The sequence below is a fragment of the Chinchilla lanigera genome, unplaced genomic scaffold (genome assembly GCF_000276665.1).
Source record: "Chinchilla lanigera isolate Chin_1 unplaced genomic scaffold, ChiLan1.0 scaffold00200, whole genome shotgun sequence".
In the NCBI taxonomy this organism is placed as follows: Eukaryota; Metazoa; Chordata; class Mammalia; order Rodentia; family Chinchillidae; genus Chinchilla; species Chinchilla lanigera.
In genome coordinates this window covers 116,389-129,536 of record NW_004955601.1, presented here as the reverse complement: position 1 = coordinate 129,536, position 13,148 = coordinate 116,389, and the positions used below count along the sequence as shown (strand labels likewise).

Here is a 13,148-nt window from a genome sequence, read left to right as displayed (position 1 = left end):
TACTTTGAAAACCTGTATTCTAATAAGATGGAAAATGCAGAAAAAATGGACAGATTCCTTGATACATATGAATTGCCAAAGCTGAATCAAGAAGATGTAAAAATCCTAAATAAACCAATATCAAGCAATGAAATCCAAGATGTAAATCTATGAACAAAGAAAAGCTCAGTCTCTGATGGAATCACTGCTGAATTCCACAAGAAATTTAGAGAAGACTTAACACTACCACTTCTCAAACTCTTTAATGAAATTGAAAAGGAAGCAATACTCCCAAATTCATTCTTGGAAGCAAGCATTACCCTAACAAAATTGGAGAATGATCCAACTAAGAAAGAGAATTACAGGCCAGACTCCCTAATGAAAACAGGTGCAAAAATACTCAATAAGATACTGGCAAATGGAATGCAGCAAATCATCAAGAAGGTTATACACCATGACCAAGTGGGATTCATCCCAGGGATGAAGGGATGGTTCAACATACATAAATTAATAAATGTAATACACTATATTAACAGAACCAATGACAAAAATTGTATGAATATCTCAATACATGCTGAAAAAGATTTTGACAAAGATGAGCACCCATTTGTGATAAAAACCCCACAGAAAATTGGCATAGATGATCTTTATGTCAATCTGATAAAAGCCATCTATGAAAAACCAATAGACAACATCACATTAAATGGACAGGAACTGAAAGCTTTCTCTCTAAAATCAGGAATAAGACAAGGATGTCAACTGCCTCCACTGTTATTCAACATAGTCCTGGAAACTTTAGCCAGAGTAATTAGGCAACAGAAAGAAATAAAAGGAACAATGAAAGGAAAGGCAGAAGTTAAATTATCATTATTTGCAGGTGACATGATATTCTACATAGAAGACCCCAAAAACTCCACTAAATCACTGCTTGATTTAATGAACAAACTGTTATGGTTTGTGTCTGAATGTCCCCCCTAAAGCCTCATGCAGTCATGGGGCAGGCTTCTAAAGGTATGATTGATTCCAATGTTGTAATTATGGATGTGAGTGCTACAGTTGCCCTGGGGTGGATAGTTTGCATACAGTGTAAGGGAGAGAAAGAGGCTTGCTTTTCCAGCTGCCTCTCCTCCATTTTGCTTTTGTTGGTTTTACTATCTTCTGCTGAGATGAAGGGTTGCCCTCTGCCATGTGCCATCCTGCCTCGGAGCCAGCTGAGTATGGACTGAAATCTCCACAAACTGGGAGCTAAATAAACCTATCCTTCCTTAATTTGGGGTGTCAGATATTTTGTTTCAGCAACCAGGGAAAAGTAACCAAGACACAAACTCAGTAGGGTAGTTGGATACAAAATCAACACTCAAAAATCAATAGCCTTCCTGCACATTCATTCTCAGTGAATAACAAATTCACTGAGAGAGAAATTAGGGAAATAACACCTTTCACAATAACATTCAAAAAATGAAATACTTAGGAATGAATCTAACAAAGGGTGTAAAAGAACTTTACACTGAAAGCTACAATATTCTGAAAAAGATTGAAGTAGATATTAGAAAATGGAAAGATATCCCTTGCTCTTGGGTAGAAAGAACCAATATAGTGAAAATGGCCATACTTCCAAAACTGGTATACAAATTTAATGCAATTACCATCAAAATTCCCATAGCATTTCTCACAGAATTAGAGAAAACAAACCTAAAATTCATTTGGAACCAGAAGAGACCCAGAATAGAAAAGGCATTTCTGAGCAACAAAGACAAGGCATGGGGCATCACAATCCCTGACTTGAAATTATACTATAAAACTATAGTGATAGAAACAGCATGATGCCGACAAAAAAAATCCAAAGATCAGTGAATCAGACTACAATATGCAGATACAGCACCAAATATACTCAGCCATCTTATTTTTGAAAAGGTGCCAAACACATTCACTGGAAGTATGATAGCCTCTTTAATTAATGGTGCTGCAAATACTGGCTCACACATGCTGAAGATAAAAACGGGACCCATATCTTTCATCATGCACTAAAATAAATTTGAAATAGATCAAAGATCTAAATATTAAAACAGGAATATTAAATCTGCTGGACGATAGAATATGTAGAACTCTTGAAGAACTTGGTGTAGGCAAAGACTTTATGAATAAATCCTCGATCACAAAGAATCAACAACTGCAATCTCTTCTTATTAAAAAGCATAGCAAGAGAAACTATCAGTAGAGTGAAGATACAACCCATAATATGGGAAAAATGTTTACCAGCTTTTCATCAGACAAAGGATTAATGTTGACAATGTATAAAGAACTAAAAAAAATCAGACCTCCCAAATTCAAAGACCCAATCCAAAAATAGGCATTGGAGATGAATACATGCTGCTCAGACCAAGAAGTGCAAAGAGCAAATAAATATATGAAAAAATGTTGAACATCACTGATCATTTGAGAGACGCAAATTAAAATAACACTGAGATTCCTTCTCACCCCGGAAAGAATGGCTGTTATCAAGAAATCAACCTATAAAAAATGCTTGAGTGCCTGTGAAGAGAAAGAAGCCTTCTGCACTGTTGGTGCAAGTGTAGATGGTGCAACCACTATGGAAATAAGAGTGGAGACTCCTTAAAAAACTAGGATTGGAGATCTCATTTGATCCAGCTATTCCCCTGCTAGGTATCTTCCCAGATGAATTAAAAGCATCATACCACAGTGATATATGTGCAGCCCTGATTATAGCAGCACAATTTGTAATAGCTGGGCCTTGGAAACAACCCAAAACCCATTAACTGAGGAATGGATAAAAAAAGATGTGGTCTTTTTATATAAGCAGTATCACTGAGCCATAAAGAAGGGTAAACTGGAGACTTTTATAAGTAAATTGATGCAACTGAAGAGCATAATCATAAGTGAAATAAACCAGATACATGTGTGTAAACATTGCATTGTCTTCCTAGTGTAAGAAGCTGAAAGAGTAAATAAGATCCAAAATGCACAATAGATATTGTAAAATGGGAGGAAACTTCAAAAGGAAAGAGAAACATGGATGGAGGAATGGAAAAAAGAAGGAAGGTGAAAGTAAAAAATTTACATATATATATATATATATTAGTTGGGGTAGTTATACTACTAATTTCCTTTGTTTCATTGGGGAGAAGAGTTTGTGCTAATATCGTTTGGACAATTAAATGCTGATGTCTTGTACACTGAGTAACTAATTTCCCTCCTATCATCTTGTTTTGAAATTTTGTTTTATTCTCTTTAAAATAAAAAATACAGTCAAGAAAAATATTACTTTCAAAGGGGCAAGAGTATCCTAATAGCTAGTTTCTCTAAGAGAAGCCAATGGAATCTTTAACTGACTGAAAGTTAGTAACTTTAATCCCCAGATTCAATAACCGGTGGCTATTGGGGAAAAAGGTGTGCAGGTTTAAAAAAAAAAAAAAAAAAAAAAAAAAGAAAAGAAAAGAAAAGAAAGAAACCAGAGGTATTATATGATCCAGTTATCTCACCAGTGGGCAAATACTCCAAAGAAAGGAAATAATTGTGTGGCAGAGGTCTTTGCATTCCCAAGGTGCAGTATATACAATACCCAAGAAACAGAAACAAGAGTACTCATGGACTGGTGAGTGCATGAGAAAAGTGCAGTACATAGAAACTTGGAATACCACTGAGCCATAAAAAGAGTCACAGCCTGTCATTTGTGACAACATGGATGTAATTAGAGATTATGATGTGAAAAAATCCAGGCAGAAAGGCAATTACCACATGATTTCACTCATAACTGGAGTCTAGAAAAGTTGAGAGTTTCTAGAAGCTGGAAAGAGTAGTAGAGAGTGATGGTGGGACAGATTGATCAGTGGGCACTAAGCTATAACTTGACGGGAACAAGAAACTCAGATGTTCTGAGATGCTACTGCACATTAAAGTGAATCTAGAAAACAACAATTTATTTTAGTTTTCAAAAGGTTACAAGAAAGTATGTTGAATGATTTCATTACAAAGAACTGATAATTGTTTGAGGAGATGGATATGATTACACAGATTTAAGCATTACCTCATATATATGTATCAAAATATTACATGATACCCTATTAATGTGTACAATTGTTAGGTTTATATGTACCATCTAAAATAAATTTAATTTAAATTAAAACTAAAGCAATAACCATTGATAATATGTCTGAAAATTAAGAATGAAATGAAGCCATACTAAATAAAACCACTGAAGGCACTCATCACTAAGGGACGCCTTGAATGCAGAAAGAATTACACCTACTGGAGGCACAGGAATGTAGCAAAGAATATGGAGCAATGAAATGCAGCAAAGCGGTAGATCTGAAATGTACAGCAAATACAGTCAGAACTAAAAGGATAAGTAGAAAACTCTCAGTCATCATGAGTTTAAAATACTGGTGTCACTTTCACTTGCAGGTAGATTATAAGTCTAGCAGTAAAATAACAATTACTGAAGATCATATAGGAGAATACTTCCATGATTTGCAGGCTAAGGAATATTTTCTTTCATAGGATCCTGACAATGTCTCACTAGTCATGTGGGAAAGATGAACAAATTAAACAATTACTATTAGAGGCTGCTTCTCATAAAAGCACCACTAAGAAAGAGAGAAGCCAGGTCAGCAGGTGGGAGAAGATCTCTGCAACACAGGGAGCTAGCACCAGATGTGCACCAAATGTGTAACGGAGGCTTTAAATCAGTCAAAGGTTGTTGTGAAGTGCACGTACCAGAGATGTAGCTGGTGTTCTTTCTTCCAGATCTGGTAGAGGATATTGGCCACTGAAGGGAAGAAAGTACTAACATACATCTTTTTATGTGGAATAAAGAATTGAAAATGATCACTTAAGTAAATCAAAATACTATATTCAAAGTAAGCAATGAAAGAAATTAAGTGTCTCATTTCTTTAGAACTGCTTATTTCAATTCAGTGTAGAAAAATAGTGAGAAATGTTATATTCAGAGTTACCTCCTAAATAATGTAGGCTACTGAAAATACAAGTCTTCAACAGAACAATACTCCTTATTCAAAGAAGTTGGCAATTGAAGGTCACGGCTATTACCACACTGCTTACTCACTTTTCTTCCCAAGATGGCCTCTTAATGCCTGTGACAGGATAAGTTAGTTAAGGGAAAAGACAAACTGAGCTAAACGAAATTAAACAAGCTGTAGTAATGCCAACATTTCCTACCTCAACCAAAGCAAAGACAGCTCAACACTGAGTTGCCTTGGAATCATATTATGAGGCCCCTTCCTGAATGGTGGACAGAGACATTGGGAAGAGAAATATATCAGTTGATTCACAGGAGATTGCTCCAGAGGACTGGAGTTTGGTAGGCCCCAGCAGCAACAAAGGCTACATCAGGATTAGACCCTAGGTTATATTGGAAAAGAATGGTTTTCACTTACACTCAAGTTAGCAGACTGAAATCCCTGCCCCTTGCACACCCACAGCCTAAACGCAGTGGCAAGTGGGAAGGTTCTCTCCATGTGCCCTTTCTCAGGGAAAGGTGGGTTTGAAGAGAAGAAATTGAGGAAGTACTTCAGCTGTGTTTGAAGTGATGTGACGAACAGGCTGAGCATTTGACAGTCATCTTGCCAGTCACTCTGAAGTGTAAGAGAAAATCTCAGGGGAATTGTCTGTGCTTTCAGTGAAGCCATGTGGACTGAGACTGTTTTCTCCTTTGAAACAATTGTTCTCTGTCTGTCTCTCTCTGTCTCTCTCTCACCCTGTCTCTCTCTCACACACACACACATGCACACATGCACACGGATTCACATATGCACAAGCACACCTCAGACACCTGCTAAGGCATTGCTGAACCTGTGGTTGGGTTGTACTTCAACTGTACTCTTTTTCCCTAAATTAAAAATGCTATGTTTTTCTTTTCCCTACATGAATCCCTTCACCCATCAAATCTCCACAAGAGGGCCAAAAACTCACGCGACTTTGGCACACACAACGCACTTCCAGGTGCCATCCGGGCTCACGACCCGACACTCACTGCACACCCTCAGTGAGCAGGCGGGGCACGGGTCTCCTCGGTCAAAGATTAGGCCCAGTTCTCTCTGGCAGTGAACACAGACTCGGCTGGTCTCCTGCTGGGTCTTCCCACTTTTACGTTTTGCTTCTAACAGTTCATTTTTCAGCTTTCTGGAAAGAGACAAAAACAAACTCAAGTTAAAAACCACAGAGAAGTGGGGCTCTATCTGACTTACTTTCATTTAGAAGAATATCTGAAACAAGGAACCAGAGCCAAATACTTTCTAGAAATACAATTTCTACCTCCAGAATCAACTATCTTTTGGTATTGGCAGTTGAAAGATACATTGGTGTTTTGCTTTTGACATCCTCCACTAGCAGTGTTTTTCTCTCAATACTTATTCACACTCTACATTATCTAAGGCATCTTTGACCTTGTTGTGCTGGAGAACGGCCTCAGTGTAGCACTGGTGGCAGACCTGTGCCATGTGTGCCACAGTGGGCTGTCTGTATCACTGAAAGCTCTAAAAGCTTCACCATCTCTGAGCATGCCTGGTACCATGTTCTTTATCTGCGTGGTATGGTACATGACACAACAGTGCAATGGGTACTTTCCTTGCAGTGATCTGATGAAAATTATGCCTGTAAAGATCATGCCTACCTCCTCAGATCTAAACCCTTCTACTTAGCATTTGAGAGTTTCTAGCAATTTCCATTGACCTATGGCTTTTGATTTCAGATATGTCTGAGTCTATGCTCAATCTTGAAAGTACTGTCCAACATTAGCAATGATTTCTCTGCTTAACCTGTCTCTTTATTTCTAAAATGGGACTAATAATAGCCTTATATGTTTGTTTTTAAGAGTAAATGAGATGATAGAAGAATAGCTCTCAGCATAGTGCTTGGTACACAGTGCTCATCACACTACTTGATATGTGACCTATGTACATATCCTTCAGAAATCTGCTGTTCAGAACTGTAGCTCTTTTGCTGGCAGCATTAATTAGTTACCTGGGAGCTTGTTAGGTATGTAAAATCTCAGGCCCCATTTCAGACATATTTCAGATCATATCAGATCAGAATCTGCTTTTTAATCTCACATATTCACATTTCAAAAAATGTCCAGGTGATTAGAGTTTGAGAAGCATGGCTTTGGAATATTTATTCTTAAACCTAGCTTTCATTGTGATTAATTGGAAAGATTGTAAAAAGTATTGATGGCCGCTTCTCACACCCATAGAGTCTGTTATCACTGGTTTGGGATGCGGCCTGTGCAATGTTATTTATAAAGTTCCCTACTTATTCTAACGTTCTGCCAAATTTGCAGAACATTGCTTTGGAAGATGGGTTAAGTCCCACTATAATGCTCCACAAACATGCTCCTTTATGTCCTTGACCAATCCCTTTGTCAACATAATATTTGTACTGTCTGATTTTTCAAATGAATCAAGATTTATCCCACATATTTCATACCATCTCCTTTTATATTTATAACACTAAGTTTTGTCAGGCCCAACCAGATTATCATCTTCCCAAAACCAGGAACACAGCTGTATTTCTTGTATGGACTGTCCAGGTTCTAATTCTGTGCTAGGTTATAAAACACTTGAATATTTGAAGTTATTTATTATTTCTTTCAACCCTTTCAGCCTTTGAGGTATTATGAATCTCTCATTATTGCAGCCATAGTATACATGTGTTGATATATCACACTTAACCCATTAATAATTCACACATGTAAAAATAATAAAACATTTAAAAATATAGTAAGCAGTACACATGGAATTGTGAATCAGGTCTTCTAAGTGCCTGCCTAATGAGCGAGTCACAAATGGAGAATTTTAGTAATGAAAACCAAAGATTCCAAAACTTTGTCTGATGTTCTCATTCATTCAACCAACAAGCATTGACTGAATGCCTACCTAGTGTATGTTAGGAATTCTGGTATTCAGACAGAAAAATGAATAAAAGCAGGACAACTACTAAGGGTTCCCAGTATGCTCCAAATTAGTCCAGAAGGGTACAAATGGTACACAGTAATTTATCTGTTACAGAAGACAGTGATACAAAACACACATAAGCTTTCATTCTCTTGTCCATCTAAACACAAATTGCAAGAATCCATGGCAGATGTTTTCCTATTCCTGATATAGAATTTACAAAATATTATGATCTCAAACAGAACAAGAACCTGGTTCATAAAATTCAAAAAATGGAGAGCCCTACAAAATTTATTTTTTGAAACTTGTAAAATATAGAATTTAAAATAAGTGGGAGAAGTTCCTACTTGAAGACCTCACTGCATTATTTTTAGTATCACAACAGCTGTTTGAAAACCTTGAGGCACAAGGGAAATAGAACAAAATCTACAAGGAGTCATGCAGTACTGATAAACAAACAAAGTAATCAAAATGAGTAGGATAAAGAGAGCAATCCTATGTAACTGCGATTTCTGAGTAGGTTGGTGAGCCACGGAATAATGTACTGAGAAAATGGAGGACTCTGGGATATGCTTGAGGCAAATTTTTTGCTGGAAGAATCTATGACCAAGTGTTTGAAGTTTAACCATGCAGAAAGAAGCTTCTTAAACTAAATTATCTTGGAGAAATAAAGGCTATAAATTAGTGAACTATTTGTGTTGTGCTTTTCTTCATACTCTACCTGACAAGATTTTATTTAGCAATTAGATTTCTTGTGGTGCTGGGGATCAAACCCAGGTCTTTGTGCATGCAAATCAGTAGCTCTACCACTGAGTCACATCCCCAGCCCCTAGCAATCAGATTTTACCCAGTTCACAGTTACAGTCTAAATGGACTTGGGACCCAGTGTACATCAAATCACAGCAAAGCACCAAAAAAGCTTAAACATATTAGTTGAGCAATTCCTAAAGCAACTGCTGTTATTACCCTAAATATTTTGGGACCTATGTCACATATGTGAGGAAAGCTGAGAGGAATTCAATATGCTGGTCAAGAATTAAACAGCTTACTTATTTTTCACACCTCTCTCACAAACTGACCTAATTCAATCACATGTAGGAGAGTCCATGCTGAGTGGGCACAGCCCTTTCCAGACACTTTTGTGGCAGAGGAAGGGCAGTGAAAGGATTTCTCATTCTGCTTTGTGCAGTTATAGGAGAATACGTCAGGTTGGCTGATTCACATACAACAAAAATTTACTTCTTAGTATTCTCGAGGCAGAGCAGACCAAGATCAAGGGGCTGGCATCTGGTGAAAGATCTCTTCCTGTGTCATCCGAGGAGGAAGGGTAAGAGTAAACACAAGAGTAGAAGGGATCTCAACTGCTATCATAATCAACCCACTCCTACAATAAAAGCACCAATCCATTTGTGAGGTGAGAGCCCTCATGAACTAAGCACCTCCCATTAGCTCTCTCCTCCAAACACTTACATTGGGCTTTAAGTTTCCAACACATGAGCTTTGTAGCACACACTCAACCCAAGGTGCAGTGCAGGTAAACCTGAGAGAAGAAGCTGTATAATTGGAGAAATAGTACCAAGGGGAATTAAAGCAGAGGAAGCAAAAAGAGACCAATAAGATGGGAGATGAGCTGCCTCAGCCCTCTGTTTAAGTATCCGGCACTGACAAAACAAGGTGAACCTCATCTTGTTCCTACATTGCTCCCCTAGCCTAGGAAAGGTATCTGAAGAATATCAGCTTCTGTCTTGCAAGCACAGTATCTGTAGAGTAAATACAGAATCCATCTGCATAAGATGGAAATGCATGTTTCCAAGTAAGAATCATTTTTCTAAAAGGTGTCCTTTCTTTTTAAACAGGAAATATTGGGCTGGGTTTTAGGTCAGCAACAACAGCACTTGCCTCAGAAGCGCCAGATCCTGAGTTGATTCTGGGTACCAGAAAGAAAAACAAACAAAAAATAAACAGGAAATATTTAGAGTTAAGCAGTTGCTTACATTACTAGTTCAGCTTCAAAATAGGATCATTAAAGACTCAATAGTCTTTCATCCAGATGATTCCTCATGCTCAGTGTGTGGCTTATGATTCTTATGCAAATAGGTCAGACAGCTCCAGCATATACAATAGCAACCTCAGTTAGGGCAGGAGCAAGTTTATGCATGGGGAGAGGGGCATCAACTATATCTGTCCCTTAAAAAAATAAAAGCTGAACCAAAAGTACTCTCATCAAGCTTCTCCTTAAGCTTCTTTGAACACATCACTTTATAACATCACACTAACTGCAAGGAAGGCTAAGAAAGTGATTTCTCTCCATCTTCAATGAAAAGAGAGCAAAGGGTAAAGAATCAAGATTGACTCTCTCACTTGAGAATAGCATGGAATTTCTCCAAGGCAGTATCCTCCTTTCCTGCAGACAGCAGCAAATTTCAGCACATTAAATAGCCTCCTTCATAATATTCCTATGCTCACTAAACAAGGAAGATATAGGCAGTGAAAAAACCTGGCCCTGGATTACATAATCAACCAAACCGAAGAAGATAGTCTTAGCTGTTTGGGTGCAAGTGTCAATCAACTTTCTTTCCAAAGATTTAGTAGCAGTGAAAACAGTGACCCTTTGTAGTTTTAGGCCCCTCATACAATCTCGTCAGCTCTCTTGGGGAAGAACTATACAGCTGTATCACACACCTTAGTAGTCACTTGTCTTCTTCCTTGGAATATTTTCACACTCTCTTCTTTCTCTGTGGTAGGCAGAACAATGGGAACTCAAAGATGCCCTAATACTTGAGACTTGAAAATGTTCCAAGATTATGAAAATACCTTAATTCAGTTAAGAATCTTAAAATGGGGAGGTTCCCCTGGGTCACTCAGGTGGGTCACCATAGTTGCAAGTGTTATTTTAAGAATGAAGTAGAGCAAGATGAGATCCAGACCAAAAAGGAGAAGACACACAGAGAAGGCACTGCGATCACAGGCAGACATTGGTGTGATGTGGCCACAACTAAAGAATGCCAGGATCAGGACATGATGGTATATGGTACATGCTTTTAATCCCAGCACCCCAGAGGCTGAAGCAGGACAACTGCAAGTGTGAGCTTAACCTGGGCAGTGTAGAGATTTATGAAGACCCTGTCTCAAAAAATTAGCTGAGGTCTCAATTTTTTGGCCTGTTCATCTTTGAACTTCTTGTTTATTTTTCTGTACATGCTAGTCATCTACTCTCAGGGAGAATCCTTTGAACGTGTCACTCTAGGAATGTATATTTTGTTCAAGATCATGAATTCAGTCATCCTCCTTTCTGAGGATTGAATTATTTTTCTCCCAGCTTCTTTACTCCACATGACCACTGAAATCACTTTCATTTCTAATGAGTCCTTACCCCTCATGTCTATCCTTCGTCCTCCGGAACCTATTCTCCTTGGAGCCAGGACAGGAGCCCTGCATGAGCCATGAGTGAGCCCATGCATCTTATACCTCACAAAGACCCTGGAGCAGACGATCACCTGAGGGGACACCCATATGAATTAATTAGGCTGAGAAGGTATCAGCAGCCCTGTGTCATTAGCTTCCCATGGACAAATAGGAAAGACAACCAAAAGACAACCTCTTCTCCTATCACCAAATAGTTGAGGCATTGATACAAAACCATCTTCTGCTCTTCCTTTCAACACTAACAGGCCCAGGTCCTGAGGAGGAGAAGAGAAGAGAGGGGTGAAGGGAGAGCCCAGCATCACCTTCCTTCTCTGTGGCATGTTGCGGGGGGTGACATGTCTGCATGAGTTGAGAAGTGTGAGGAGAGGAGGTAGAACAAGGTGATAACGTTTGCTAAAACAGATTGTTTGTCTCAGGTAACCCTGCTTGAATGTAGGGACTACCATGCAATTTGACTTCAAAAAGTTGGAAATGTGCCTGTTTCATTCCTGGCTTTCCTTTCAATTTAATGTCCAAGAATAATGATTGTTATTAGCCAGTACTCTTTTAAAATACCTCTAATGTCATGATATTTCTCTGCCTAAAATGTCAGTAGTTTCTTTACACTTGGAATAAAATTCCCATCCTTCCCCATAGTCTGTAAAGATTAACTATCTCCTCTTTTCTTTGGCCATTTCCCATGTATTCACCTCATCCTGGCAAAATGCTTCTACTCTGAATTTCAAAAATCACCAGGTTCTTGCTCATTTCAGGGCCTTTGCACATGTTGTTACTTTAGCTAGGAGTGCCCCCTTTCCACACTCTTCCCCTACCCATGTGAGCATTAGTTTTTTCACTGAATATTTCCTATTCTCTTCACTTTCCGGAGTAAGTTAGGATTGGACATCCCTACTCCCTTTATGTTACAATGGCCAGTTTGACCTGCATTGCCTGTGGAACGTGGTATGTGATTCCAGATAAGAGCTTTAGATTAAATGCAAGGTTCATCACTCACCCCTTTGTTTGCAGAGAAAACGCAAATCCAAAATTCTGTCTGCTCTCAAGTCTGGAGTGTAGGCTGAGGATGCTGTGAAGCACAGTCTCCAGCCTATCCAGTCACAGACGTGTAGTGTGAGAGAGAAACTTCATTATTTTAAGCCACTAGAAATTTGAGAGAATATCTTGACTGATAAACACACAACCTAATTCTCAATCTGTCTGGCTTCCATATATATTTTCCATTTCTGCTTTACTGTTGCTTCCCCAGAGAGGCTTTCTCTCACCACCAAATGTGTTTTTGTTTTCTGTCATATTTTCATTCAAATGTCACTTAACATAGTATAGTTGTACATTTATTGCACTAGCTTAATGTTTGTCTCCCCCAATCCTCTGTATGTTATATCCTTACATAAAATCTATAGACATAAACATAGAGGGAAGACTGTATCTTGTGTACAACTTTGCATTCCAAATACATAAATTTGTGCCTGGAACATAATGGATCTCCTTTTATTGAAAAATGAAATCATTAGTAAAAACAAGTGTGCAATAGAGAGAAAGGAAGAAAGGAAGGGAGGGAAAGCAGGAAGTAAAAAATGGAGGGAGGAAGGAAGGAAAGAAAGAAGGAAGAAAGGTAAGAGGGAAGAAAGGAAGGAAGAAAGAAAGGAAGGAAGGAAAGAAGAAAGGAAGGAAAGAAGGAAGGAAGGAAAGAAGAAATGAAGGAAGGAAGGAAGGAAGGAAGGAAGGAAGGATGGAAGGAAGGAAGAAAGAAGGAAAACATAGAGGAAGCCTGGCAGGCAGGCACAGCCATTCTGATTATTAGTTATCACTGGGCAT

The 13,148-nt window shown here is 38.5% G+C and overlaps 1 protein-coding gene across 1 annotated transcript in view; it reads right to left on the bottom strand.

Moving 5' to 3' along the window:
- Nucleotides 1–13,148, bottom strand: part of Sytl5 (synaptotagmin-like 5) — a 133,552-nt gene that overhangs the window by 80,662 nt on the left and 39,742 nt on the right. The window contains exon 3 of the mRNA XM_005414815.2: nucleotides 5,929–6,138. Within this exon, the coding sequence (XP_005414872.1) occupies nucleotides 5,929–6,138 (210 nt within the window). The remainder of the gene's footprint in view (nucleotides 1–5,928; nucleotides 6,139–13,148) is intronic.